The 13,751-nt window shown below is 47.4% G+C and overlaps 1 protein-coding gene across 1 annotated transcript in view; it reads left to right on the top strand.

Moving 5' to 3' along the window:
* Window positions 1–13,751, top strand: part of LOC138583114 (actin-related protein 2/3 complex subunit 1A-B-like) — a 388,531-nt gene that overhangs the window by 138,105 nt on the left and 236,675 nt on the right. The window contains exon 2 of the mRNA XM_069655071.1: window positions 2,072–2,163. Coding sequence (XP_069511172.1) covers window positions 2,100–2,163 — 64 coding nt within the window. The 5' untranslated portion in view covers window positions 2,072–2,099. The remainder of the gene's footprint in view (window positions 1–2,071; window positions 2,164–13,751) is intronic.

Raw genomic sequence — 13,751 nt, 5'->3', positions numbered from 1 at the left:
ACATAAGTTTCCTTCAGTATTTAGTCTCACTTTTATAAAAGTTTTTGTGTCTATGGCTTTAATCACCTGTAGCAGGTCTGGTGGGCAAATCCAATTTTCCAGTTTTCTACACAATGTATCTCTATTTACATTTTCAAACGCTTGACGTAGGTCAACAAAAGCTAGAAAAGATTTTTCTCACCCTTAATGGTCTCAAGTTTCAACAAGTTCAACAACACAAGGTTCAATTCAACCTCCATTCCTCTAGTGAAGCCGGTCTGCCCGGAATCCAAGATTCCACCTCATCTGCCCATCGGGCAAGTCGCTTTTGCAGAAAAGAGGCAAACACTTGGCCTATCACATCTAAAAGGGCAAATGGACGGTAGTTGTTCTGATCACATCAATCTCCTTTTTTATATATGGGACAACTACCGCCGATTGCCAGGATGATGGGATTGTAGCAGAGGCAGCAATCTGCTCAAACAAAATTTGAATGAATGTTGCCCGTTGTTCTTTGTTCTTTTTCAACATCATGTTACTCGGCCCGTCGTATATTGATTTCCCTTATGAGTTTGAGGTCCCATTTTTTGTTTCTTTTCTCATTATTTAGTGTAGTCTAACATAGATTATGGAGAGATTAAAACAGAGTGTACCATCTACACATTTGGAGTACGGGGCAGAAGAGACTACTATGTATGTTTGTGTCAGAAGGTATTATTTATTGACAGTGGGTAAGGGGCAAAGCGGGAAATGGTATGCATGTAAGGCCCAGGGGACTAAGTACTTGAATAGTTAAGCATTATGGAGTGCCGGAGGTGGGGTCTTCCCTGTAGAGATGTAATGTGCCTTGTTATTGCAGAAGCAGTCTCTGGGGCGTTACTGGGCAGTAACCCAGCACAGTGGGGTTACTGCTATTAACGCCCAGGCATATGATCCACACTGCCAATAACTTTTTTCACATTGGCAAAGAGTGTGGCCGTTGTTTCACAGGTAGATAGCCGCCAGCGACAAAGGAGAAGGGACTACTCCTAGTCTTTCTTTCTTTGCCATGGCGGGCATTTGCACGGTGCAGAGGGCAACCGGCGGAGCGGATCAGAGATGCAATAGGGTCCGGAGATGAAGGGAGGTTGGCAGGCCAGAGTTAAGTACTCTGGGAAGGCAGGGTTACAAGGCTGTGTGGGGAAGACTACCAGTGTTTTGGGGGAGGCAGGCAGTGGTGGGCAGCATCACAGAGTGGGGTATTGCCCATCAAAAATCTCGACATTCGATGCACATTTTTTCGTTGGAAAACTCTCGATGGAAAAACCTTTGATGGAAATACTTTCGATGCAAAGACTGCATACCGCCTGTACCATGAGGTAAACCCGAATTCTGGTCCCGCAGATGGCTAAGGGGTAAAGCGACTTTAGCCTCCAGGTGCTAATAGGTGTTATTAACACACACACACATAGCAATTTAATGAATTTTAAACGATGAAAGTCCGTGTTAGTCAAAAAACAAAAGTGTTATTTGCCTATCTCTGCTATGTCCACTGAGATATTACGAGTATAATGTCTAATGCCATATGCCGTCTGCATACAAACCTCAGTGCCCTTCTATGGCACATTATTCAGGTTTACAACCATATTAAATACGTGCAGCTTTTTTACTAGTTCCCCTTGCAGTGATGCACATTCTTGCATAGTCATTCCCCCCTAGCAACGCCTCTGCAACTACATATGTAAGTTGGCCGCACCACGGCCTTCTTTACGGTACATTGCCACAATGAGCCTAGCCCTTGCTCAAACACTATTTGAGTTATTGCTTCACTGAGCTGCCGTACTAGTGCCAGACAGGGCGGGCCTACCTAGAGACACAGCCAGAGTGGATGTGGGTATGCGGGACAGCTCACAAGCATAACCATTGCACACGTTGCATGCACACTATGCATAACAGCATTGTTTCAAGATTGTGTATGTCCTGTTCACGGCCACACTGCCTTGCGCGATGCACTATGAGGAGTTGTGAGCCAGGCACAGTGTGCTTAAAAGCTGGTCTTTGGCGTAGTATGCCAGGAATGTTAACTAATATGCCTGTGTCTTGTGCCTTACAGAAGAAGACCCCGAGTCTCCTGCGTGGACATGTCTCTGTATAGCTTTGGAATTCAGCCCATCACGTGCCATGCCTGGAACAAGGACCGGACGCGTAAGTAGGATGCAATGCACCACACAACACGGCGCCACAGCATCGAGCTGACCGGGCTTCTCCCACTCAGACATTTTAGGCTATTTTGACTCGGCCTGGCTGACTTGCAGAGCCGTGGCCAGACAGAACAACAGGACACAGATGTTAAACGGCGCCTGGGCTTCACTGTTAGCAAAGGCCCTGCAATTACTAACGTGAAGCATTTCACTGTGAGCACTAGCATTCGTATGCATACAATTTTAGACAATTGTGATCGTGATGTGGGGTTAGTACTTACATGCCAGGAGAGTGCTTGGAAGGCTAGGGGTCCTTAAGTGGGTGCTTTCAGACTTAAAGGAGTTAACTGTGTGTAACACTGACGCTGCACTAGAACTGTCTCATTAGAATGTGTAAAGAAATTATATGACCCCCCCAAACAAACAAGTTTGCTCCTCCCCACCCTCTCTGGAAGTTAGCACCTCTACCAAGTTTTGAAGGGTTAGCCACCCCGAAAATGTAGGGTTTGTTGTGTCCATCAACATCACTTGTCAGGGATTGTATAGTATATAGCAGCATCGAGAGATGGCCCAGCAGGCCAGTACCTCTGAAAGGTCTGCATGAATGGCGCAGAGTCACCCACATGGCAAGTGCCTGGCTCCAGGCCATCACTACTGGCTTTTCAGTGGCAACCACCTGTCTCTGCATCTGGAAGTTTAACAACAGGTCACTGGCCTTTGGCTTTCTATCATCTTTCTATTAGACGAGACACCCTAAAATCAAAAGCTTGTGTACTGGGCCTAATATTCATGTTTTATTTGCATTTGATGGGCCCAAGTGATCTTGCATTTCATTTTGTCTGGTTCTGTATACAAATTGTAATTAAAAACATACAAAATAACAGGTTCAGTTTGCAGTAATTTGGAGATGACTGGTAAAGGAATAACTTTTACAATGTATAATGTTTTTACAGAAAATAAGCAAGCATTCAGTGTGATATATGATTATTAGGGTATTTACTACTGAGCACAGACCTAGCTTCGAGAAGCGACGGGGCGCTTTACAATCATTGGGTGAAGAACATGGCGAGGGAAGCAGAGAAATAAAGGGGCTGGGAGCTAACAACAGGGGACGGGGGAGGTGGGCAGTTTGTCAGAAATTGATCTACAAGCAATCAGGGGATGAAACGGTGGAGATCAGATCACCCAGGGGAGCAGTGGGCCTGTGGAGCTAGGTGTTAGGGAGGAGCCATTCCTTGAAGAGTAGGGTCTTGAGTTGTAGAAGCAAGGTATTGAGACTAATGTTGACAGGGAGTAGGTCCCAATGGCTTGGGGCATAGACAGAGGAGGACTGCCTCCTGGTTCTTTCCTTCCTGAGCTGTCAGAGGTCAAGAATGCACATTTCCTTACTTCTAGTGGACTATAGGCTTCTAGAGAGATGCTGAGTTTCTCAGTGAGGTAGTGAGGTGACAGCCTTGTAGATGATGCAGCAGGATTTGAAGATGATACATGCTTGCAGTGGGTGCCTGTACAGTTTGAGGAGGGTTGGGGTGATGTGGTTGAATTTGTGAAGTCCTTTGATGAGTCATGCTTAGCATGCATTACACATGTCAGGGGTGCCATGGTAGTCGCCAGAATGCGGAAGCCCTTCCAGAAAGGCAGTGTCAGCATGCAGGTGGGTGAGGGCCAAGGCTTGGACAGCAGATCAAAAGTTGTTTTATGGGATGAATGGCTTTATTTTCTGTAGGAGAGAAGGTTCTTACCAAGCCATTTGTGTCTTCCTTGCTATGTGTTGTTGCAAGGTGTCTGTCAATTTAAAACCTAAGGGACTGGGTGCACGTGGCCAGTTGGGGTTTAAAGCCCTCAAGGTGCATAGCAGAGAGTCAGGTCTGGATGTGCGGATGTTCGTTGTTGTTGGTCAGCAGTATGACTTTAGTCTTGGAGGCATTGAAATTCGGATGAGCACTGGACACCCATGACTGGATCAATCGAGGCATGCCTTGAGCCTTTGGTTGTTTTCGATGGGGAGTATCTTGAGGTAGAGCTAAGTGTCATCTGCATATTGGTCGATGGGGACTTTGTGTGGAGCGATGACGGTTCCAAGATGTTCCAAAAAAAGACTGAAGGGTGAGAGTATGGATCTTTGCAGGTTTCCACAGTTGATGAGTTGGTGGCGTGGGGGAATCCAATTCTACAAACTTGTGGCGATTAGTAAGGTATGATCTGAACCAGCTGAGGACGATCTTGCTGATTCCCATGCAGCTCTGTAGATTGTCTGTGAGTGTGTTGCGTCTACTGTGCCAAATGCTGCTGGGAGGTCCAGGTGGTCCAGGAGGCAAGGATGGCCATCAATTAAGATTATTAGGGCATCATCGATCACCTTGATGATGGCCATTTCTGTGCTGCATCTGTATCTGGAGTCAGATTGGTAGGATGGAAGGAGGTTGCTGGCTTTGATGTGTTGGAAGAGTTGTGAGGCTTCGGCTTACTCAAGGATCTTACCTAGGAAGAGAAGATGGATGATGGAGTAGTAGTTGCTGAGGTTGTCAGGGTTCAGTGGTGGTTTCTTAAGAAGTGGGAGGATTTTTCCGGTCTGGCGAATCAAGGGGAAGGTGTCTTGAGTTAGGGCACTGTTGATGATTGTCAGGTAAGGGAGGAGTGCTTCCGTCAAAAGGGTCTTGAGTACAGAAGTCGGGAGGATATCGTCCACTTATGATGTGGCCTTGAGGGATGCTTTGTTGGCAGTGAGGTCTTCCATAATGAATGTCTTGAAAATTGTCCAGGTAGTTGTGGTTTTGCGGGAAGAAATGTGTAGTGTGCTTTCAGTTATAGTGTTGGTGTCTACGTATTGGCATACCATGCTGATCTTGTTGATGAAGAAAGACATAATGGCAGGTGATTTTGTCTGATGGAGTCTGGTACAGGTGGCTCGGGCAGAGTGTTGATGCAGTGCTTGATGGTTTTGAAGAGGACGGAGGCAGGGCAGTGGTGGTGAGGTTGAGGATAGTACGTTTACTGTGAGTTGGGTCTTTCATGTGCTGTCTGAGGTACAGAGTGTTGAGTTGGGTTGTGGAGATCTTCCTTCTTTGACCTGGTTGCTGTGTTACCAGGGATGTTGAATTCACTGATGAAGATGTTGGCATGCGTGAGGGACATGTTGCTGACCAAGTCTGTGAAGTCTTCAATGAAGTCGGTGTTGGGCTTGGATGGTCTTTAGATGAGTTAAAACGTTACTGTGACCATTGGGGAGAGCAGGAAGAGGCAGGAAATGTTTTCTAATGAGCCAATGGTGGTGATGTCCAGTTGGGTACATTACCATGATGCCTTGTGAATGATGGTGATGCCTCCACTGATGTTGTTTGGGGTCCTCATAGAATTCTGTAGCCTTTGTGGATGAGGACATCATGTGGGTGGAGGTGGATGCCATCCAGGTCTCAGCAATCAAGATTTATTATGTGTGGTGATGAGGTCAGTGATGTCTTCTGCATTGTTCATTGCTGAGCGGACATTGGCAAGCATCAGTTTTCATGTAGTGGTGGATGCTAAAGTGCTGATGAGGTCTATGGTAACGTGGGTGAGATTGCTCCGATGTAGTGTCCATGATGTTGCTGCTGAGCGGCGTGCTTGGTGATAAGTGCTGGTAGTAGGGTTGGGCAGTTCGGTTAGAGGGGTGCAACACATATTCGAGGGAGCTTACCCGATGTTAGAGGAGCAGAGGTTCTGGTACTAGGTCTACCCGGTCTTAACAGGTCCAAACAGGAATTTCCCTTTTCTTCACCTTTTCTTCCCTTTGGACGCCCGGGTGAGGGGTTCCCTTGATCTAAGAGTTGAGAAAGGAAAGGAAGGGGCAGTGCTAAGCAGGTCACTCGGGCTTAGGTTATGTGACCAAGACCCACTTGCACCAGCTCACCAACTGCAAAGGAAAAGGGGCTACCTGGAAGGAGTGAAAACTGGTGTTGGGCGCAGCAATTGAGTGGCAGCCTCCTCAATACTGCCTGCCTGGGGCTGGCCTGGAGTCCTTAATTAGCTACCTGGAAGATGTAAAACTGGTGGTGGGTGGTGCAACACAGTGGCGGGGCCTAGTCATTTGACCAGCAGCCACCATCTGCCTCCTGAATGTTGTCTTGATGTTTGCAGTAGTAGCCCTTGTATTCAAATACTAGGTTTATTATCACAGTAATACTATTGATTGCACTGTTGGTTTATGGTATGCTATGCTACACATTTTTAATTTGTAACCAACCACTTCCATAGTAGACTCAGAGCATCAAGGCGTGCCTGGAAAGTGGCAAATTGTGCTCCTGCACAGGCTTTCCAGATCTTAGTCTGCTATGAAAGAGAAACGTGACAGAGTAGAGGAAAAGACAAGCATGTAACAAATAACAAGGAGACTAATAATCTTGAAGATAAAATGGAGAAGTGTAATGTTTGAGGACGCTTGGGTGCATGTTTCTCCAATACGCCTAAAATATTAAAGATAAGCACAGATGGTTGTTCAAATACATCTCTCCATAAGGGGGAATTCATCTGATGGCAGGTGTAATATAAAACATTATAAATTGTAGTGTATGAATACGAATTAGATTTGGGAAGTGCATAACATGGGGAAGGTGAGCGTAGAAGGAAATCCATCCTTCTGGATGTGTCAGGGGTGGTGCTAGGTCTGGAAAAGATCCAGGGCTATGTTAATGTAATGTCGGGACACAGGAGTGTTGGGACTAGGGGCTAGCTAACCTTTTGGTTTTAGCCCCTGAGCTTCTATCCGGGGCTATAACCAAAAGACTCAGGGCTATAGACCCCCCCAAGTCCCCGGCAACAACTCTATGCAGCACTCGAATTGCATGAGACGCTCTATGGCATCCTTGTGTGTATCGTGGTGCGTAACCATGTGATCTCATCGGTTAAGTAAAGAGTGTCCAAAGGAGGTGCATGAGTGTGTGCACAGGAAGTTGTTTGATGCCACACAGGTGGGATAGTATCTTTATCAGAAATATGCTGTGTGGAAAGGCATTCCCCTTTATCCAGTATTATTTGGACACATTTAGGATTAGCATTGGAAACCTTGCAGTACACTTAGTTATATAATAATTAAGTTGAATTCCCTGTGACTGCGCAATACAGGATCTTAGGAGTCCGGAAGCAGAACTTATGGGTTCGAGAGGGGTCATGATGCTACTGGCTGCCCAGCGAAATGGGAAGCTTGTTGACTGGTCGCCATTTCTTCAGCACCTCTGCTGTGCTTCCTGGGGGAAAGGAAGAATGGACTTCACTCCCTCGCCATCCTAGTCTCCATCGTGAGGCGAACAGGGGTCTAAAATACATTCCGCCTTAACGGTGCATGGATGCAGGCCTGTGACGGTACTGAGGGGAGGGTGGAGGGTCAGCAGGTAGCAAGTGAATCAGGTGTAAAATAGATTCCTCTCAGCCAACTGGAACATTGCCATATGGGTGATGGATGTTTGTGATTTGGCCGTGGCAGAATTCCTTGCGGCAGATTGTAACGTGGTCAATTTAGCCGTGAAGACAATTTTTCTGCAGCCAAATCCAGTAAAACCTTGATCCCCCACCCCCAATACATCCCCTACACCCCCTCCACTTACCTTTTGGACGTCCACTTTTCTTCTGATCCTGTGGCGCCATTTCCGTCCCTCCTACGTGGGTCGGATCCGACGCGGCAGGATCTGCTTTTCTTCCTTCCTAACTTTCTTTTCCTCCGTACCTCCAAAGGCCACCACTACCAAACATGGGGAGCGAGGTACAGCCCCACAACCCCCGGTCCCCATGTTTGGTAGTGATTAACCAATTTGATCGATTTTAATCAATCGAATGGTACCTGCCGAATTCGGCCAGATGTGCCATTCGATCAATTGGAATCCATCAAATTGGCTAATACATGGGTGATCGGTGCCTGGAGGCTCTCCTTCCGGTTTGACTTAGAGGAATGCAACATTTCAATCTGGGTGAAAAGGCATCATCTAACTCGTCGAAAAAGTCGATTTTTAAGCATATTGATAGTTCCACAGTTTCTAATTAGTGCAGTTTAATATGTTCACAAAAATTGATTAATCCTATAGAATTAATGCCAATAGAAATCTGAGAGAAGAATCACATTGGCTTGCCATTTTCATGTTCAGAGAAATTCTGAAATTTTCACCAACGTGTGATAACCCCCACAGGTAAGGCCTTTATCCCAAAAGCCTAGTAACCTGCAATCCCTTGCCATTGAGCAAGGCTAACAAATGGCCACAGTATATTTCTTTCTGTTGCCAACTCAAGACTTTGCTCTTGTCTTCTGATTAAATTCTGAGCTTTCCTCTGCTGACCTACCACTCTCTCTGCTTAGCGCCTTGATGCCCTCGTTGGTGAATGCTGCGCTTTATAAATGTCCTAACATAACATCACTTTGCATGCACACTGCCTGCACAATTTGTAAACCCTACATTTTCAACTATTCATTGCATGTTAGGTCTATGTAACAGGGAAAGGCCAATGTTCCCGAACACTTTTAAATAAATAGCCACATAATGGAGTAAATGATGTTTTGCAACATGCAACATGTGCAAATCTAGACTCCTGCAACCAGGTGAAGTTCCTATATGCCCCTGAGTCCAACCATCTTGGCTGTGGCTGTGTTGATAACTTTCCAGTCTGCTCCAGAACGCCTCAGTTTTGCGGCCCCTAAGTAGTGAATTGGTAAGAAAGACAGGAAGAGTGACTCCATTAGTTCTGCGCTGGATGCTTGCTCCAAAAGGAACCTTGTAAAACAATGCAAATCGTATCAATCCTGTGTATGGACGAGGGTGCAGTATGTGGGGTGGGGAGTGCGCCTTCCAACCTACGGCCGCATTCGCCCAGACCCACATCACTGATATTAGCTTGCAGGAGGAAGGAATGGCTCTGGGTGTAAAAGACCAGTCACCAGCACTTCATTCGTGCACACATACATGTCGGGTGTTGCAAGCAGTTCTGCGTGTTTTGAAAGACTTTCCTTTAGCATATGCTGACTGAACACCACGTGGCTGAATGGCTGGGGTCAGCCCCCTATCCATGTTGAGTAAGCACCTTATGCAGTGATAGGTCTTAAAGGTACTGTCACTTAAAAATGCGGGGTTTTTTTACATGCGATTCTCTTTCCGGGAAGGAAATGTACAGCAAATAAGTCCATCCAGGACTCTGCGGTTATCCCACTGTTTTGATCTATGACTCCCATGATCCCAAACCAGGGCTTTAAGTGGGCCGGTGCCAGCAGGAGCCGAGCCCCGGCAGGGTCAGAAATATAGTTCTGAGACAGGGCCCTTCTGGGCCTCACGAATGTCCCATGGCAGCCCCAGGTGCAAGAGGACAAGGCTTTTTTTCTAAAGCCTGAAGCTCTCGCTCATCTACGAGAGCTTCAGGCTTCAGAAAAAATTGCCTCTAATCCATAATGGTGACACTAGCATCTGCGAGGCATCCCTTCAATCAAGAGATGCCCGTACGCTGGCACCACCATTATCGTTAAAAGGGTGTGGCTGCTGGAAGCCAAGGCCTTTTTTTCTAAAGCCTGAAGCTTCGGGCTTTAGGAAAAAGGCCTCTGCTTCCAGCTGACTCACCTTTTGAACCTTAATGGTGCTTCTGTCATGATGCCTGCCATGATGACATGATGTCATGATGATGCCTGCCATGATGCCATGATGTCATGAAGATTCTGTCATGATGCCCGGCTAGGGGCAGCACCACCATTAAGGCTGAAAAGGCGAGGCGCTGTCCCCTGCCAGGCAAGCTGTTAGTAAATAAATGAAGAGATCAGCACCGTCTCTCCCAGGCGGGAGGGAGAGGGTGCTGATCTTTACAAAGGGATGCCTGGCAGGGGTGCCTGTAGCCCATTAAACCGTTGCTCGTGAAAGGGGCATGGCCTAACGAGTCAGCAGGCGACAGCCTACCATTAGGCCACGCCCCCTTGATGAGCTCGGGCTAATTTTTCAGTGCCATTTAAGGCACTGTCCCTAACCATAGACTATGCACTAGAGCTGGGATAGGCAGGGATTTCATGGGTAGGGCCGAGCCTGGGGGTCAGGCCTGGCTTTAGGAATAAACCACGTGCCGAGCCCATGAAATCCCTGTCCCCCCCAGATAAATAAAAAAAATAAACACAGCCCTGGCGAGCCACCATCAGGGCCGCATTACTTTTGTTCGCATTTTGCGCATTTCTTTACTTATTGGCCGTGCCACGGGCAAAATGGAAAGAAATGCAGAAAAAGGAAAAGAAATAAACGCGCCCCTGGTACCCTTTCGGCACCCAAGCCGCCATGAGGGCCATTTGTATTTGTTTTCATATTTGGTATGAAGAAAAACAAATGCGCCACGTTTGGCAGCTCGGGTGCTGACAAGGCACCAAGACGGTGTTTATTTTTTTTCATATTTGCCCATTTTTTTCCATTTTGGCCGTGCTGCGCCAAAAATAAATGCCCAAATATGAAAAAAAGAAATGCGGCCCTTGCGCCCTCTTACCACACAAACCGGCATCAGGGAAACTTTGTTTTGTTCATATTGGGCAGTTCTTTGCATTTTGCCCGCGCATCGCAGGCAAAATGGAAAGAAATGCCCAAAAATGGAAGATAAGGCGAAAAGTGGGGTCTGCCTTAAACTGTAGCTGCTGGCCTGCTGCACACCTGTCTCCTGCACGAGTGTTGTCTAGGGCGGGGCAGGAAGCCACGGATGGAGGGTGGTGTGTGTGCGCGCCTGCAGCACGCAGCGCAGGTTCGGGCGGGAGCCCCGTTTGAGTCCAGGCCTGGCCAGGCTTGCCCACCTCTACTATGCAGAGAGCCAAAGGTGTCAGACCTCTGCCCAGTTGTATATCACTGCTATTCCCTCCATCTCGCTTCTGACACGGGAGACCAGGCACGCCCTTGTGAATCGTGATGCGGTCCGATCTGTGGCAGTCGCTGACCCTGGCACACAGCCCGCCTGCAGTCTAAGGGTGGGCAGATTCCGCTTCATGAACCTTAGCACGCCCTTGGCTACAGATGTTTCTCTTCCGGTGTGTGTGGGGGAGACTCTCATAAATCGGACCCAATGCTCTGGGCTTTGCATGGAGGGAGACTACACTGAGAAAACAGATTTTGAAAAGCAAAGTAGCCAAGGGACCGCGTGGGCAAAGCTGTACACGTCAACTATAACTTTTCAGCGCCGTGTTTGACAGGGATGCCAAAGGAGTAGCAGTTTCTCACAGAGTGATATGGTGGCGCATGGAGGAAAAGAAGAAACAGCGCTTGCAAGCAAACACAAACACAGATGTTTCTGGAACATACAGCTGACTCGGGCTGTAATCCAAAAACTGCCAAAGAGGGAAATATTATTTTTACTTCGGTGGCGCCGCATCTCGCGAAACAGTCAACCTCTTGCATATCCGGAACAGTGACCAAAAGAGGCTGGAATGTTGAAATGACGTCACTGGTTTACACGACGCCCAGCAGCAACGTTGAGCAATGCACAACAACCACCCGAGCTTCCTGTTCCTTTAAACCCTTGCAGAGGATATTTTAATCAATCCAAGCAAGCGGTTTCCTGTCCAAAGGGTCTCTGAAATACCCAGCAGGGAATTCTTAAATTCCATTAAACCGGATTTCTCAGTGCAAAGGCGTTGCAAGTCTTGTGCGCAATGCTTTCTCATAGCTTGGCTCGTTGCTCGTCTCATTCCCCTCCCCCACGTCCTTGCACGCGTTAAAGTTACAGTTAATGTAGGGGCATCACCATCGTCAGGTCATGCTAACATGCAGGGCTCTATCAATGTCAGACAATGCTAGCATGCAAGGCTCCACCAGCATCAGACTGTGCTGACATGTAAGAACCCAGCAGCGTCAGGCTGTGCTAGCATGCAGGGCTCCATCAGTGTCAGGTCGCGCAAGCATACAAGGTTCCACCAGCATCAGGCTGTGCTAACATGTAAGAACCCACCAGGGTCGGGCTGTGGTAGCATGCAGGGCTCCATCAGTGTCAGGTCACGCAAGCATACAAGGTTCCACCAGCATCAGGCTGTGCTAACATGTAAGAACCCACCAGGGTCGGGCTGTGGTAGCATGCAGGGCTCCATCAGCATCAGGCCATGCTAGCATGCAGGGCTGCTCCAGCGTCAGGCTGCCGAGAGGGACCTAAATATCGCCCTTGTTACACCCATCCCGCTCTCAGCCTGTCGACAGAGAAACGAGAGATGTGCTTTGCTCGTAGCCCCGTCCTCTGCTTCATCGTTGATGTATCGTAGGTGTGAGAGACGTTATTCACTTAGACAGCCATTCAGACCATACCCAGATGATGTTGCAGAAGAGACTAGCCTGCAATCAATAGAACAAGTCAACTGAACGCAGCTACAAGGAGCAGATGACGTCACGACTGACCTCATGGCATAAATATGTTAGAACCGAAGTACATATGCGTCCTTGCATGAAGTTACGCAGACATTCTAGTTTATTGCAGGTAGACACGAAGGATATGCTTTTTTAAAAAAAAAAAACATTTCTTAGCTAGAGGACTAACAAACACATATACTCTTTGGCTGAGCACGAAACCGCAAGACGCAAGAGAATACATATGAACAGCTTGCTGACGCTAAATGCAATTAACCTGGACAACCATGCAAATCAAGATGGAAGCCAAAGATACACTGGAATGAATGGGAGAAGCTTTGAGAGTTCGAGACTCAGAGAAAGCTGACAGGCTAACCCGTTTAAGGCTGGCAAGACAGGCCTCCAGTGCAATCACTGTGCACATTTAGCCAAGGACAAAGAGAGAAGGAACGTTTCCAGACAAGCAGAGGGACGGAGCACCTGCAAGAAACCCCAGCTAAAATCCTCATAATTACAGGCAGCAAGGCTCCATTTCATGGTCCCCGCACATGTGACTTTGCACCTGCCAGACAGTGCCTATTCATTCGGGTTAGATGGGGATGCCTATTCCCATAGAGCTGAAGGCAGTGGGATACAAATGTTAAACAGGTTCAAAGACAAACGTTCTGTCTCACGGCCTAGGAGATCGGAGAAAAGAACTTATGGGAACATACAGCACCTTCAGAGTCGTTCCCACTACCTTGAGTTGTTGCACTCTACCTGGTGTCCGTCCAAGGTTCCAAGGCTGAGAAGACACTTTTTGTCCAATCCCTGTTCACCATTCACGCTAAGCTTACAGTATGTTGCATTGATCAACCACCTTTCACTAACTTGTAACTCTACATTTGATACTTTCATAGGTGGTCTCAGGGGGAGCCACCAGATATGGTTTATCTAATAAATTTGCGAACCCATTATAGAACCTATATGTAGTTCGCCTCATTAACCAATCCCTTCTCCTGTTAGGTTTTTGGGATGTAAGCACAATGTGTGACATCATTTCTGAACAAATCCAGCTAACAACCACCTAGACAATGAGAGCGTGTGGAGAATGTTACGTTGTTCATGCTACAATCCCTGTCATTTGAATGTGCAATAAAGACAGTTGTACGTTGTCTTATGGCTGGGTCTTCCGTTCTTGGTGCAGGAGATTTCCAGGGCCCAGTTCCTCTTCCATGTAAATCGGAAGGCTGATAATAGTCCACTGATCGCCATTACAAGGCTGTGCTAGCATGCACAACTCCACCAGCTTCAA

Source organism: Ambystoma mexicanum, chromosome 3q, assembly GCF_040938575.1.
Source record: "Ambystoma mexicanum isolate Mex_15411 chromosome 3q, UKY_AmexF1_1, whole genome shotgun sequence".
NCBI lineage: Eukaryota > Metazoa > Chordata > Amphibia > Caudata > Ambystomatidae > Ambystoma > Ambystoma mexicanum.
This window is presented reverse-complemented; position numbering and strand designations above follow the sequence as displayed.